We start from the raw sequence: 16,430 nt of genomic DNA, 5'->3' as shown, positions 1-16,430 counted from the left end.
TAAGTCACCTTTGCCGAAAATGGATTTTATGCACTGTTTGGTATCATGTTGCCAATGGTATCATGTATAATGCTTAAGAATTGCTGCGTATGCACATGGTAGTGGGGCAAATATAGAAGACCACTGTCCAGCCAGTCATCTCATGGCAAATGAAAAGTTAGGTTTTCATCCAGTGTTTTATCCAATATCTTGCGTCACTTTTTATTAACTATATTATGTTTATTTTGCTGCAGCTTTCTTGGTCTACAATTTAAAAGATCTAAATGTCGATGTCTGGATTGGAATGAATGATAAAAATGAAGAGCATCGGTTCCTCTGGACTGATGGAAGAGGAGTCTATTATACGAACTGGGCCAAAGGTCACCCAACAGGGAGTCGATATTACTCATCTGATGATGCTGTGGGTACTTTGAGGTTTTTTTCTTTCAAGTTAGGAAAAATAGAGGGGGGAAAAGGTAAATGTGCTGCTAAGGGCATCTTTTAGAAGTTCAAGAAAAATGCTTCTCCACCCGTGGAAGGTGAAAGCTGGGCTTTTTTAAAGGAGCACAAAGCAGCTTACAGGACCACAATGAAGCCTTGTACTTAACAGGAAATGGGCTCCTGATTTCCTTTCAATTTGTTTTCAAACTATTGAATACTCACATTCAAGGCAGAAAAAAATAAAACTCCTTCCTACATTTTGAATCTGATACTCCCTATACTCTGCTTATAACCTTCACCTTTATTCCCCTGTTGTATGTCTATAATAATAATAATAATATCGCCTTCCTGTCTGCAGAATATCTTTCCCCTTTCATTTGAAAATTAAGGATGTTATTTACTAAACCACGATTGTATACAGTCTGGGTTTCTTGGGCAAAAACTAGATTTTTTTGTGGGGAAAAACCTCACATTTTTGAGATTTATTATACACTGAAGCTGCAAAAAGTCTGAAAATCTGAAAATCGTCCATCTCAAACTTATTGAGGTCATGTATAAGTCAATGGGAGACGTCCATTTTACAATGTTACAACTTGAAAATATCATGATCCTTGCTGGGTTTCGTCCAATAACCAAAAAAACTCAGAGTTTTTGGGTGATAACCCATAAAAATAGAGTGATTTGGGTGTTGCTCGGTTTTATCGATTTTTTCCCAACTTTTTCAAGTTATTTCATCATCATCATCATCATCATCATTTATTTATATAGCACCGACAAGATACGCAGTGCTTTACCTTAGTTATAACAAACAGGGAATAAATGGAGGATAACAAACAAGGGTTACAGAGTACAATAGGATTAGAGGGCCCTACATGCGAGAGTTTACAAACTAAAGGTTAGGGTACAATTGAGACATTAGGATTTTAGAAACAATTTGTGATTTATGATACAACAATGATTGATTAATTAAGGTACATTGAATAAGCTTCTTTAAACAGGTGGGTTTTTAAGAAGTGCTTGAAAGTTTGGAAAGAAGGAAAAAGTCTGACAGCTCGAGGCAGAGAGTTCCAGAGAAAAGCAGAAGCCCGAGAGAAGTAGACGAGAATGGGCAGAAGTGATGAGAGGAGAAGCGAGGCGAAGATCAGAAGCAGAGTGAAGGTTTCGTGAAGCAGTGTATTTGGAGATCAGAGATGAAATATAGGGAGGGGCTGCTTCATTATTAAGGGCCTTGAATTTTGTGTTAGTAATTTTAATTTGATTCTAGAGGAGATTGGGAGCCAGTGAATGGACATGCATATGGGAGCAGCTGATGTTTAGCGGTGAGATAGATGATTGAGTCTAGCAGCCGCATTTAGAACAGATTGGAGTTGTGAAAGGTGACTTGTTGGAATACCTGCTAGGAGTAAGTTGCAGTAATCAAGGCGGGAGATGATGAGAGACTGAATCAGTGTTTTAGTTGATTCTGAACTGAGATATGGTCGTATTCGAGCAATGTTGCGCAGTTGAATATGACAAGATTTTGCAAGTGTTTGAATGTGTGTAGAAAAAGACAGATGCGAGTCTAAGATAACTCCTAGGCAGCGTGCCTGTGTGGTGGAATGAAAGGTGGTGTTGTTTACTGTGAGTGATATCTGAGGGACAAGGGAAGATCTTGGGGAAAATATAATGAGTTCTGTTTTTGAGAGGTTCAGTTTCAGGTGGTTCTGTGACATCCAGGAGGAGACAGCAGAGAGACAATCTGTAACTTGAAAAGGACAGAATTAGAAAGATCAGGAGTAGACAAGTAGAGTTGGGTGTGATCAGCATAAAGGTGGTACTGAAGTCCAAATGACTGAATAAGTTTTCCTAGCGAAGTTGTATAAAACAAGAACAGCAGGGGGCCTAGAACAGAGCATTGAGGAACTCCGACAGAGAGAAGGAATGTAGTAGAAGTAGAGTTAGAGAAGGCAACTTTAAAGGAACGGTCAGACAGGTAAGATGTAAACCATGAAAGAGCAGTGTCCCGAATGCCAGCTGAGTGTAGAATGTCAAGGAGGAGTGTGTGGTCAACTGTGTCAAAGGCTGCAGAGAGATCTAGAAGGATTAGAATGGAATAGTGACCTTTAGACTTTGCCAGTAGAAGATCATTGGTTACTTTGGTGATTGCAGTTTGATTTGAGTGTGATGAGCGGAAGCAAGACTGTAGGAGGTCAAGAAGGGAGTTGTGAGTGAGATGCTGGATCAGGTGTTTGTAAACCAGCCTTTCTAGTAATTTGGATGCGAATGGAAGAAGGGAAACCGGACGATAGTTAGCGGGAGAGCTGGGATCAAGGGAAGGTTTTTTGAGGATAGGAGTGATTAGTGCTTGTTTGTATAATGATGGAAAAGTACCAGTAGAGAGTGAAAGATTAAATAGGTGGGTAAGTGCAGGAGAGAGTGTATCAGAGATTGAATAGAGGAGGCGCGAGGGTATGGAGTCAAGGGAACAGGTTGTGGGTTTTGAGCAGGCTAGAAGTTTGCTAACTTTATCTAGTGTTGCAGGGGTGAAGGAGTGCAAAGTGCATGTGAGTGGAATACACGTTAGTCTGAGATTCTTGTCGGACGGTATTCTCAGCCTAATGAGATCGATTTTTTCATTAAAGAAATGAGCAAGATCTTTTATTAATAAATAATATAAAATTGTCGATGGGAGTTTGGTCGAGCTTGGTTTAATAAAAAAAAAATATATAACAAATATGAGATAAATTCGAGTTTTAGTAAATAACCCTCTAAGGAGCTGATTTATCAAAATAAAGTTTTAGTTTTTTTCATGATTCGAGAAAAAACGCAATGAAAAAAAAGAGCTGGATTAAGACTAAACAAATAAATGGGACAATGAGATTCTCACTGACACACCTTTTTGTCAGAGAAAAACGCGAGTGGGAAATTTTTGTCGTGTTTTTTCTTAAATAAGCTAACATTCGAGAAAAAAAGTTGCACGAGTTTGGTCAACTTTCTTCTTTCCATAACGGATTTTTATTATTATGCCCTAACACTCTCTAAACATCCACCTGTTTAAAGCAGCCTATTGAGTTTACAGGTCAACATACCATAAAGAATAAGGTGATTATGTACCCCCTATTGTAAAATATAAGGATATCATAAGTCATCAAGGAGTTCCATGACCACATACAGGCACAACGTGAAAGGCTTTTAGGGGGTTATTTATCCATGGTCAAATTTTAGAGTTTTTATACCTTAAATGAACTCACAAACTCGATTTTTTTCTAATTTAAGAAAAATGTCAAATGGAAAAAAATTGAATCAGTGAACAACCCGAAAACTCTAATTAATCGAGTTTTCCAAGGGAAATAACACTAAGCTCGAATTAATTATGTTTTCAAGAGAAACCCACCAAAAAAACCCTCAAACATCATGAAGGCAATTAACTATCTTCAAATGGCTGAAGGAACCTCGGCCACTGACATTGGGGATGCGCAAGAAATACAATTTTCATGAAAATTTGCACGAATAAAGTGGAGGGGACAGGGGCGACAAACGGCAGTGGGCCTAGGGGTGCCTGCTATGTAAATCCGGCCCTGGCTAGTTCCAACTTCTGGGTATAATAAATCTTGAATAATAAGAGTTTTTTAAAAAATTTTTACAAAAACCCTAAAAAAAAGAGTTTATTTAAAGGCCGTGAAAAATTATCCTTTTTTTAACCCGAAACATCAAGTTTTGGACCTAAAAAAACTCACATTTGTCGGGAGAACACAACTCAACCGTTGATAAATAACCCCCTAAATATCCTAATATTTTATAACAGGGGGTACTTTATTTATTATGCAGTTATGGCACCTGTTATCCAGAGTGCTTGGGACCTTGGGTTTTCTGGATAAGGGAGCTTTCGTAATTTGGATCTCTATACCTTAATTCTGCTAAAAAAAATTATTTAAATAGTAATTAAAACCAAAAGGATTGTTTTGCCTCCAGTAAGGAATAATTATATCCTAGTTAGGATCAAGTGCAAAGGACTGTTTTATTACTACAGATCTGTTTGCATCTCTTACTAGCAGGTTTGTCAACACATAATTTATGAAATTCAATTGTTGGCAACTAGGCCACAAATTGAAGTAGAATATATGCATATTCCAATGAACCATTTATTTTCCTTGACAACTCAGTTGCCCAAAAATCACAAAAAATGCATTTTGCAAAACATCTGGATTTTCCACTAACTGTTGTGTTAATTTCTCAAGCACTGCAACAATCTTATTGCGTCTTTTCAAATTAGTCGACTGAATTTGTAGCAATTTTAGTCCATAGGGTTAATGGTGTAACCTGTAGAACAGTATAACTCAAAATGATAGGCTCATTAAATGAATCTGTAGGTCATCCAAACTTTCATATTCACAACGTATTTATACTTCCCTGATATTTTATCTATAATTCATTGATGAACTGGTCTTAATTTTATATCTGTAAAAACAAAAGTTTCTTGTGATTTGATCTTTCGATTTCTATTCCATTTTTTTGTCTCATAGGTTGATTGTGTTTCTGTAAAGCGAGGCTCTGCTTTGGATGCAGGATCATGGTTAGAGGAAGACTGTTCGCTCAGCCGAGGATACATCTGTCAAACAGACAAGAGTATGTTCAATTTATTAATTAAACCTCACACTAATCCTAAATGTACAGTTATTATAGTGTACTTAACTGCACTGAAGAAAGGGACCCCCCCCATGCCTCTAGACTACACGATTTTAAGGGGCGGCCACCTTCTATTGACTCCATTTAATCAAAAAATGATTTCCTTTTTCTCTGTAATAATAAAACAATACTTTATTGTACTTGATCCCAACTAAGATATAATGAATCCTTATTGGAGGCAAAACAATCCTACTGGGTTTATTTAATGTTTGTATGAATTGTGTGGCCTACTTAAGGTATGAAGATCCAAGACCTCTTGTCCTGAAACTCCAGGTCCCAAGCATTCTGGATAACCAGTTCAATAGCTCTATTACTTCATAATAAATAGCAACTAGGTTTAAAACTATCCCAAAAAAATGAAGGGCATTGCTTAATTTAAAATGCATTTTCTTTTTTTTTTACTCACGGTAGGACGGATCAGGATAAAGCAATTCTTTTTCTCAAAACCTGTGTCAATGCCAAAATTGTTTTATCTTTTATTCTGCCCTCAAAAAAAAGTAGTGTAAGTAGTGCACTTTCTTCTTTCAGGTCTCTGCTAGATGGTTGACATTCCTGTGAAATGTAATAGACCATAAGTTTCCTCACTGTATGACAGTTTAATAACTGTCACTTGATATTTGCTCACTATGATTATGCTTTGAAGGCCAGTGCTTTATAATGGCCAGATGGCAAGCAGACTATGGAATGTCTCTTGTTATATCAGCTGTTACATTCCAGTGAGGTATGAATTCCATCTTCGTTTCTTGACCTGGCTACACCCCAACAAGCCTTAGCTCCTAAACATTGAGTTTTTTCACTTCACTATGATTTCATGGTATTAGAGCAGCATGAATATCTCTCCTTGGGACCTCTGAGACTCCAAGGGGATTATTTATCAAAATTAGTTTCTGAAATATACTCCTACCAAATCCGAATGGGTTATTTCCCCTTATTTATCAATATATTTTCCTGAAAAATTCCAGTTCGGGTAAAAATTGTGAAAAAAATTGGGAAAAGCATACAACAATTTGAAATTGTACTAATTTTTCTGATTTCGCATTTTTGCCCGAAACCCACAAAATCTTTGGATTATTGCACGAAACCCAGTGGAGAACATGATATCTTTGGGACTTCTCCCATTGGCTTATATACAGCCTTGGCAGGTCTGAGATGTCGGATTTTTGGATTCAGATTTTTTCCATCCTCGGGGTATAATAAATCTTTTTTTTTACTAAAAATTCAGATTTTACAGTATAAAATTTTAAGTTTTTCGCATTCAGACTTGAATAAGTAACCCCCAAGTTTCAATATCTTTGAACCTGCTGCCTATTGTCTATATTGCGCATAGTTGGTGCAATTAACTACATTTAGGGGCCGATTCACTAACTGCGAGTGAAGGATTCGAAGTTAAAAAACTTTGAATTTCAAAGTTTTTTTTGGGCTACTTCGACCATCGAATGGGCTACTTCGAATCGAAGGATTCAAAGTAAAAATCGTTCGACTATTCGACCATTCGATCGTCGAAGTACTGTCTCTTTAAAAAATACTTCGACCCCCTAGTTCGCCATCTAAAAGCTACCGAAGTCAATGTTAGCCTATGGGGAAGGTCCTCATAGGCTTGGCTAACTGTTTTTTGATCGAAGGATATTCCTTCGATCGTTGGATTTAAATCCTTCGAATCGTTCGATCGAACTATCTGTGCTAAATCCTTCAACTTCGATATTCGAAGTTGAAGGATTTCAATTCCTAGTCGAATATCGAGGGTTAATTAACCCTCGATATTCGACCCTTAGTGAATCGGCCCCTAAATATGTCAAGGTATTCAGATTACCTTATAAGGTGTCTGTACTATATTTTATGATATATACAGCATACCTATTGGACACAAGCTATTCTTTACTTCCAATTAGATCAGTTTGCAGAACGATGGCAATTGACCATTGGTGTCCTTTCCTTATGTTCCATTATTCTATGGACCAATTGGTCACACAAGTGTAACATAGCCATAAATATAGATGTAAGTTTTTGTGAGAAGGTTGTAAACTGCTTGTTATAAATGAATGTAAAACGCTAGGTAACTTTGTGGCACTATACTATTGAATAAATAATTGACGAGGAATGGGATCCTTGCAAGAAATAAAATCCTAACAGTTTTTTCCTTTTTCTCTGATCTACAGACCCGGCTTTGCCTGCTTCTCCAACTATAGCGCCTTCACTTAAATTTTTCAAGTATGGTAACGAAACCTTTAAAATTGTTAACTCCAAAATGTCATGGGATGAAGCGCGGCGTAAGTGCAAATCAGAAGATGCTGAACTTGTCAGCATTATAGATGAATACACCCATTCCTTCTTAAGGGTTTATACCTCGAAATACCGTGAACCTTTCTGGATTGGCCTTAACAGCAACAAGGTATGTAAACTGTAAACTGATTTTCATCTCCAGAGCAATTACCAGATCACTTTGTTTGCTCAAATTGTAACGATGAAGTTACTTGTGCAATTGGCAGACTGGTAATCAATACAAGTGGATTGATAACTGGAAACTTCGATATACCAAATGGGCTGCAGATGAACCTAAGAAGGCAACTGCTTGTGTGTATATGGATATAGATGGGCAGTGGAAGACGTCATCATGCAGTGAAAATTATTTCTCCATCTGCAAACAGAGCGATGGTAAGTTTTGATTTCAGACATTACACACACAAAAGTTGAGCTGGTTAAATTAAGAGGGGTGGTCAATGAAACATTTTCAAATTATACCATAGAAGAGTACCTTAGGGGTCTGTCCCTGAATCCGTACCCTCCACCCCAGGTAGACCGCACTCCCTCCTCCCCCCCAGGCTAACTACCCCCTCAGGGAGATGCCCCATACTCCATACTTACCCCTCGCCACAGATTCTTCCAGCGGAGTTGCATGAATCCATCTTCCGATGGAAAGGGAGGGGTGATATCACTCCAACTTGCAGTAAAGAGTGACTGACGTTTATCAAAGCACAAGTCACATGACTGGGGCAGTAGGGAAACTGACAATATGTCTGGCCTCATGTCAGATTTTAAAATGAAACATTAAAAAATGTCTTTGCTCTTTTGAAAAATGAATTTTTCAGGGTTGAGTAAAATAAATCATGGCAAACTGTTTTTTTCATTGAAAACCCTTAATAAATCTGCCCCTTACACTTACGTTACATAGAAAGTGTTTTGATGTTTTAATTACAGCGAAGGTTGATGTCTGTTGGTTAACTATTTGCAGCAATTGCTCCCACTGATCCACCTCAAATGTCTGGAAAGTGTCCCCCAGATTCAGATGACAAGTCATGGATACCCTTCCGTGGTCACTGCTATCTTGTTCAAGTAGCATACACCAAAAACTGGTATCAGGCTTCATTGGAATGTCTTCGAATTGGTAAGTTATGCAAATTGGAATAAGGGATGCAGCCAGTTAATAGAAAACGCTTTTCATCCCTTTACACATATGCAATGGTGTTGTGTGTTTCATTCATGAAATGGAAAGCAGGAAGTGTTTTTCTTGTCCTGAAACTGGGCAGCTCTAGAATGTCCATAATTTCACAACTGTTGGGGCAGCCAGTGCATATTTGGATATTCTAGATATATGCAGGGTAGCATATATATATATATATATATATATATATATATATATATATATATATATATATATATATATATATATATATATATATATATACATACATATATATATATATATATATATATATATATATATATATATATATCTTCACTTAATCAATGCAACACAATCCCCTTATTGGATACACTTGCTGTCTCACACATTCAGGGAGATGGTTTAAGTTAAAACTTCTTTCTAAGAGCACAGAAGGTTGTACAGTTTCCTTAAATCTGAAACATGCTGTATACAGTAAATAGATTGAATTAGATGTGCCAATAACATATTGCACTTTAGTGCACTAGTGCATATTTTCTTTATGTATAAGTCCCTGAACTTTCCCATAAATTAAAATTAGTTATTTTGGCTCCTGCCATGAGTCAAGGCAAGAACCTTGCCTCAGGCGACATGGAGCAGCCAGTTACCTGGGGCAGCAAAAAGTCGCCTCTGCTAACTTTAAGAGCGAATTTCCATTTTTAAGAAGGAACTACGGCTCTGCTAGTGCAGGGATATCACTCACTGCACTAGCAATGAGGCCCCCTGGACCCGCTCCAACGCTAAAAGTTGAAAAAGCATGGAGCACGAGGGGTCGGGGGCAGAATCGGGGCAATTACCTAAGGTGGAAACAGCTCCCGAAATGCTACTGCATGTTTAAAATACTAAGTTTGTTAATTATTTTTTAAAATGTTGTATAATTTACTTAGGTGGTTCTCTAGCATCCTTTGAAGATTCATTGGAAACAAACTTTGTATGGCATCAGATTGAGAGACTGGAGGACAGGGTCAAGTCATTTTGGATTGGAATGTACCAGAATGTGGAAAGTAAGTAGTAAGCCTCCATAATCAAATCAAATCAATAAGGTGCCACACTTACACTAGATCGCCTTTTGCAGCGTCGGGTGCACAGCTGTGTTCCTCTCTGCCCAAGGAAAAACTCCACTGTAAAGCAATAAATCCAGCAGCACTCCGATATGTGAATCAATGATTAAATGATTATGTATTCATGCCATTAGCAGTGCGACGTTTCGTGCTATTCCAACCCTTTATCAAGCTTGATAAAGGGCTGGAATAGCCCGAAACGTCGCTCTGCTAATGGCATGAATAAATAATCATTGATTCACATATCGGCGTGCTGATGGATTTATTGCTTTATAGTAAGCCTCCATAAACCCTTGCAGCATGAGCATCTTGTTCAATGTGTAAATAAATTGTTTTTATTCCCTTGTTGGTTTCTTTCTCATTTTGTTGCGACAATGTCATATCGTTCTATTAAGAATTTAGCAATATGTAAGGTCTCATTTTTAAGCCGCAGAGCAGCAATGAATTGTACATGGCTAGAGATAAAGTGAAATGTTTATTTTACATGGCTAGGGATAGAGTCAAATTTCAATTAATTGTAATTGATTAATTGGTCTGTGATAGTGATGGGGGAATAAATTCACCTGGCACGAATTTGCGGCAAATTCCCGCGTTTCACCGCCAACAGATAAATTCGCTGTCATCAATTCCAGTTTTCACGATTTTTTCGTGAAAACATTCGAAATTCTAGATTTTTTTGAGAAAATGTTCGAATTGCTTGATTTTTTTCGTGAAAACGTTCGAATTTCATGCATTTGTCATGAAAACGTTAGAATTTCACGAATTTTCCGTGAACTTTCCGTTTTCACGTATTTTTGCAAATTTTTCGCCGTTTCGCGAATTTTGCGGGAAATTCACAAATTTTTCGGCAAACCAAAACGGGAGAGATACGCCCATCAATAGTCTGTGAGGCTATGTATATGCAATTTTTGAATTGGGGCTGAAACCAACCTCTATCCAATAAGAATAGTTAAGTTATAAAAGGTACAAAATTTGCTACATATCTAGTCACCTATAGAAAACAATTAGCAGGTAGTATTTACTGGTCCAGATTAACATTATAATCCGTTTATAGAGGGGGCTTCTGGCCAAAGGTTTTATCTGCAAGGGGGCTTGAAAAAAATACAACTGCTGTCTTATTGGTTCCTATGAATTACTGCACCTGGGAAAACACTGTGCCTATTATTACATATGGGGGCAAGTATGTTCGAAAGTTAAATCCAGTCCATAACAACCAAAATATTTCAGTGCATAAGATAAGAGCAAACTATCAACTATGCTATAACTATTGATAAAATGTGTAAGAAACAACAGTAAATTAAGACATTCAAGACATTCTGTTCCGGTTAACAGATCTTTCTGTAATTTACATCTTTAAAACGCCTAGAAAATCATGGATTGATGATATAAACCCAATAGGCTGGTTTTGCTTCCAATAAGGATGAATTATTTCTTAGTTTGAATTAAGTACCAGGTACTGTTTTATTATTACAGAAAAAAAAAGGAAATCATTTTAAAAAATTTGGATCATTTGGATAAAATGGAGTCTATAGGAGATGACCATTTTGTAATTTGGATCTTTCTGGATAACGGGTTTCCTAATAATGGATCCCATACATGTGCTTGCTAACGGGCATTATAATAAGTGTGAAAAAGAATGTGTTTGCTTTCATAGTATATACATTTGCATATATTTTCAGATAAGTGGCTCTGGTTGGACAATACTCCTGTTGACTACGTGAACTGGAATGATGGGGAACCTTCTGATCACAATGATGAGCACTGTGTTGAAATGTATTCATCACAGGGAACCTGGAATAATCTTTACTGTTCTTCTTATAGAGGGTATATCTGTAAGATCCAGAAAAGTAAGTATCAACAGCAAATATATGTTAATACACACACATATGAGCATATCGATTTCTTGGGTTGGCATGATATTTAGCCGAGGTTTTCTACATTTGTAGGTTTTTATTGAGTTTTAGAGGATCATTTATTAAAGTGGAATTTTAGTAGTATTAGAGTCATCAATCAAATTCAAGCTAAAAAGCACAAATGGGAAATGTAATGGGAAATGTTGCAGAAAAGTGTCGAAAAACAGTGACTTTTTTGGCTTGTCGCATGATAACTATGACTTATCGCACAAAAGGCAGCATCAAAACACCTGAAAACCTTTAAAAACCACGAAGCAAAGACAGATCTTCCAGTTGTAAATGGGACATCTGCCATTGACTTCTACATGATTTTGACAGGTTGTAGCTGTAGAGTAGAGAATTTTCAGATTCGGAATTGTCACAGTTTTGTATAATAAATCCCAGAAAAGTTGCACTTTTTTTCCCCATAGATTTTTTTGAGTTTTTAATGACAAAAAGCCCAACCCTAAAAAATCTTAAATTAGTGAATCGGCCCCTTAGTGTCTATTCATATCAAATTTGTTTTCAAATATTAACAATGTTTTGATTAAATACTATGAACAGCAAAGGCAGGATCAGATGTGGTGCAGCAAGAAGAAAGACTGATTGGCGTAACTCATTCTGGCTGCCCAATTTTGGCTTATGAAATCTTGGTTTTAGTATTATAGTAGGCATTTTAGAGTTCCAAATGGCTATTCTAGAAAAAAAGGAAACCCTGGTTTTAACTGTTTTACTACAATAAACATTTTGATAAATGTTGAGCTAACATTTAACTGACACACCACAAATTGTTCTGACAATGCCTTACCTTTATTTGTAAATATTACTTTTATTTGTAATTTATTAGCAAATAAAATAAGAACAATGTCATATAGATTTGAATTCCAAGGTTTTTTAAAGTACCAATCTGATCTTAATTTATTACTTGTTTTTTAACTGAAATGAAATTGTGTAGAAATGTGGATATTTTTTATATTACAGTTCCTGAGCCCACAGAAAAGACCCCAGAAAATCCAGGTACAGTATGGTTTGGACCTAACATTAGCAATACATTGTAGAGTGTATTTATTAAATATTTCAATTGAAATATTCTCAGTTGTGTTTCACAAATTAATCGTTTAGACCATATTTTACAATAGAATTTAGGACTGGTGACTCATGCAAGCTGTATAACCTGGATAAATATATATGTAATAATCATGGGGCAGATTTATCAAGGGTCGAAGTTAATTTGTGGGAATTTTTGAATTAAAAAATTTGAACTTCAAAGTAATTTTTTGGATACTTCGACCATCGAATAGGATACTACGACTTTGATTTCGAATTCGATCCGAAGTAAAATCATTCGAATATTCGACCATTCGATAATCGAAGTACTATCTCTTTAAAAAAAAACTTTGACTTCAATACTTCGCCAAATTAAACCTGCCGAAGTGCTATGTTAGCCCTTAGGGACCTTCTAGAGCATTTTTCTAAGTTTTTGGAAGTCAAAGTAAAGTCGTTTGAATGATCGCTGAAATCGTTCGATTCAAAGCATTTAATCGTTAGAACGATTTTACTTCGACCGCAGGATACCCAAATTAGATGAAAAAAACTTTGATATTCGAAGTCGAAGGGGCACGTTTACTTTGCTCGAGTGAAGGAATAGAATAAAAAAACGTTGAATCTCGAATGTTTTATTTTTGGCTACTTCGACCATCGAATTGGCTACTTCGACCTTTGACTACGACTTCGAATCGAACGATTCAAACTAAAAATCGTTCGAAAATTCGACCATTCGATAGTCGAAGTACTGTCTCTTTAAAAAAAACTTCGACCCCCTACTTCGCCACCTAAAACCTACCGAGGTGCAATGTTAGCCTATGGGGAAGGTCCCCATAGGCTTTCCTATGTTTTTTTGGTCGTAGATGTTATCTGCCATGTAAGCTATGTCATGTCAAAACAAAGGTTCCTATGTGTAGGTAGACCTTAAAAGTCAAGTTAAAACTTTGAATTGCTTACCCTTACTCGATAGTCGAATTTGGGAGCCATCTCCTTGTATTATGATCTAATGTACTATTCATACTAAAGTTGTGCGCAGAACATGTTAATAGTGCTAAAAGCACTTGATTGTGATTCATTCTTTAGTTATCTACAAGAAAGCTGAAAGATTGTATACCTGCTACACAAAATGATGCTCACTAGTCATGTAACAGAGATAACTTCATCTAGAGAATATAATGGATCAACCAATACACAAAAAACACATTATTAAGAGGATTATAATGGGACAGTGTGCTCTCTATTTTGCAGTGTAAACTAGCAACCCTCTCTCAAATTATGTAGTGATCAGACTACCTCCTAAAACTCTATATACGGAAATACTGTAGCTATACATGAATGCTCAGGATCTGAGGTTTTCTTCTTTCTGTAATTTAGTTCTTCATACCATAAATATATTAGAAAATCATTTAAACATTAAATAAACCCAAGTGGCTGGTTTTGTTTAATTATATCTTAGTTTAGATCAAGCACAAGATACAATTTTATTATTATAGAGAAAAAGGAATATTTTTTTAAAGTTTGGATTATTTGGATAAAATTGAGTCTTTCCCATATTTTTACGCAATCTACGTCATAGTTATAGGGGCAGATTTACTAAAGGGCGAAGAGGCTAACGGCAGAAATCACATCCGCAGGGACATCACCAATTCATATTTAACAGGCGCAGGCGTCAATTCGCTAGCAAAAGACAGCGTCGCTAGAGTTCGTTCGCACTCTGGCGAAAGGTCGTTACTCTGCAAATTCAGTAAAGTGTGGATTTTACTGAATGTTACCTCTTTGGCGAGAGTTGACTTTGCCATCTCAGACCAGGCAAAGTGCTTAAAAGAAGCCGGACCTTCCTCAATCTTCTGTCACTTACATCATATCCTGTGTGCCGACTTTTCCTTTTCTGAACCGGGATTGGATGCAAAAGACCTGACTTAAACTTTTTTTAGGGTAATCGGTTTTCTCCAGACATTTCATAACATATGGAACATTTATTTTACAGTGGGCTCATGTGTAGGGCATTATATTAACTCTCTTGTCTTTATTAAGGTTTCCTGGACATTTATAAAAAGTGGTAACTTCAAGCATTTGCACCAACATTTATAATAAAGACGTGCACTTTAAATTATCCGCCGTATGCAAATTGACCAAAGTGCAAGATTACTAGCGAATTTTCGCTAGGCACAAACGAATGCTAGCGCAGCTTTGCTATGAAATTCTCGCACTGCCGAAGTAACGCTAGCGAAAAGTCACCAGCATTCGGCGCCCAGGACACAACTTTGCATATTAGTGAATTAGCATAGTAGTAGCGAATTTGTGCCTGGAAAATTGGTGCGATGTGTGAATCGGTCACTGGCGAAATATCACCCTTAAGTGAATCTGCCCCATAGTGTGATGATTTTTTGCACCATAGAATTATTTAGAAAAAAATGTACTGTCCTTTCTGAAAGATTTAACAAATATTCTCTTACAGATAAAATTACAGACAATTTGTGTTCTTTTACAGATAAAATTAAAACAGATGCACCTACGCATGGAAAGATTGGCGGAATTATCATTTTTATCCTTCTTGTTGGCGCCGGTTCAACCTATGCTGTTTACTATGTATGTAAAAGACAGAAGAACAAACCACCAGAGGATAATAGCTTCGACAATACATTGTATTTTGATGGGGACCGCTTACCTGCAACACATGACACCAACATTCTTGTGGAAAATATTGAGCAAAACGAACACGCCATCTCTTAGTGCTGCTAAATAACGGGATCTTTGGTATAAAGGACGGTAAATCTTTGCTGCTGTTTACGGAATTAACAGATGAAATGAAAATAAGTTCAGTGTTTGGAATTCCCAGTTGTGTTTACTGAGTTCATAAGACTTTTCCAATATATTACTGCAATGAAATCAAATCCATTATGAATGATGTCATGGTTTGTAAGTAAGGCATCTTAGCCAATCACAGCTATTGATCCATCTTTTATAAACATTTCATTAACCAATGAGACTCTTCAGCATTCACCAGCTCCTTTAGGAAGAAATATGAGGCTTTAACATCAGCAGTATAGGAGACAAGACTAGAAACTATTAGTGCAGTTTGTTCCTTTCCTATTAATGACTCCCCTAAACTGACAAGGTCACTTGCTAACCCATTCCGCTACATCTTTAAATTGAACATAAGGGTAACCAAAAGGATTTGCCCAATACCCTCCATTGATAGTCATCTCAGCATCCATACTTATGTCTCCATCATCATAGGTTGCAATTTGTTGTATTTAAAGGGCATGTAAAGGCAAAAAAATAAAATCCCATCTTTCTTTAATGAAAAAGAAACCTATCGTGAAATTCTCCCTTCATTTACTGCTGTGGATAGGAATTGTCAGACAGTCCCTAACTGCTGAGCAGGGAAACAATCATACTTATGAACAGCAGGGGGAGCCCCCACCTTACTTCCCAGCCATGCAGAACTCAAGCAGCTTTGTTTATGACGATCCCTAAGCAGCCCAGACCACACTGAGCATGTGCACAGTCTTAGTCTTGCAAAGATGTATAACAAAGTTACAAGATGGTGACCCCCTGTAGCCAACTTTGAAAGCATAAATTATTTGTTTGATTAGGCTTGTGGTGCAGTAAATTCATGTTTATATTTAGTATACAAAATACAGCATTTCTAGCCTTATTCTATTTTAAACTTTACATGCCCTTTAAAGCAATTTACCTTCGTTTTTTTTATCTTCATGGTAAATTCAGACATATTGCTATTATGGTTAACTAAGAACCACTGTAACTCATACCAAGCCAATTAACTTGCCACACGGTGGTTCCATGTCTAAACTAACAAACACATTCATGAGATTAAATAATGTTCCTTACGTTATTCCTCAGTGGCAACAATGCCTTTAAATGAGTTTGGGGAAAGATAAAAAA

At 36.7% G+C, this 16,430-nt stretch overlaps 1 protein-coding gene across 1 annotated transcript in view; it reads left to right on the top strand.

Moving 5' to 3' along the window:
* Positions 1-15,849, top strand: part of LOC108718813 (macrophage mannose receptor 1) — a 52,375-nt gene extending 36,526 nt beyond the window's left edge. Inside the window, exons 22-30 of the mRNA XM_018267290.2 lie at positions 234-400; positions 4,923-5,025; positions 7,242-7,474; positions 7,572-7,737; positions 8,315-8,467; positions 9,412-9,528; positions 11,265-11,432; positions 12,459-12,494; positions 15,013-15,849. Of these exons, the coding sequence (XP_018122779.1) occupies positions 234-400; positions 4,923-5,025; positions 7,242-7,474; positions 7,572-7,737; positions 8,315-8,467; positions 9,412-9,528; positions 11,265-11,432; positions 12,459-12,494; positions 15,013-15,254 (1,385 nt within the window). The 3' untranslated portion in view covers positions 15,255-15,849. The remainder of the gene's footprint in view (positions 1-233; positions 401-4,922; positions 5,026-7,241; positions 7,475-7,571; positions 7,738-8,314; positions 8,468-9,411; positions 9,529-11,264; positions 11,433-12,458; positions 12,495-15,012) is intronic.
* Positions 15,850-16,430: the final 581 nt, after the last annotated feature.

Source organism: Xenopus laevis, chromosome 6L (genome assembly GCF_017654675.1).
Source record: "Xenopus laevis strain J_2021 chromosome 6L, Xenopus_laevis_v10.1, whole genome shotgun sequence".
NCBI classification, from domain to species: domain Eukaryota; kingdom Metazoa; phylum Chordata; class Amphibia; order Anura; family Pipidae; genus Xenopus; species Xenopus laevis.
This window is presented reverse-complemented; position numbering and strand designations above follow the sequence as displayed.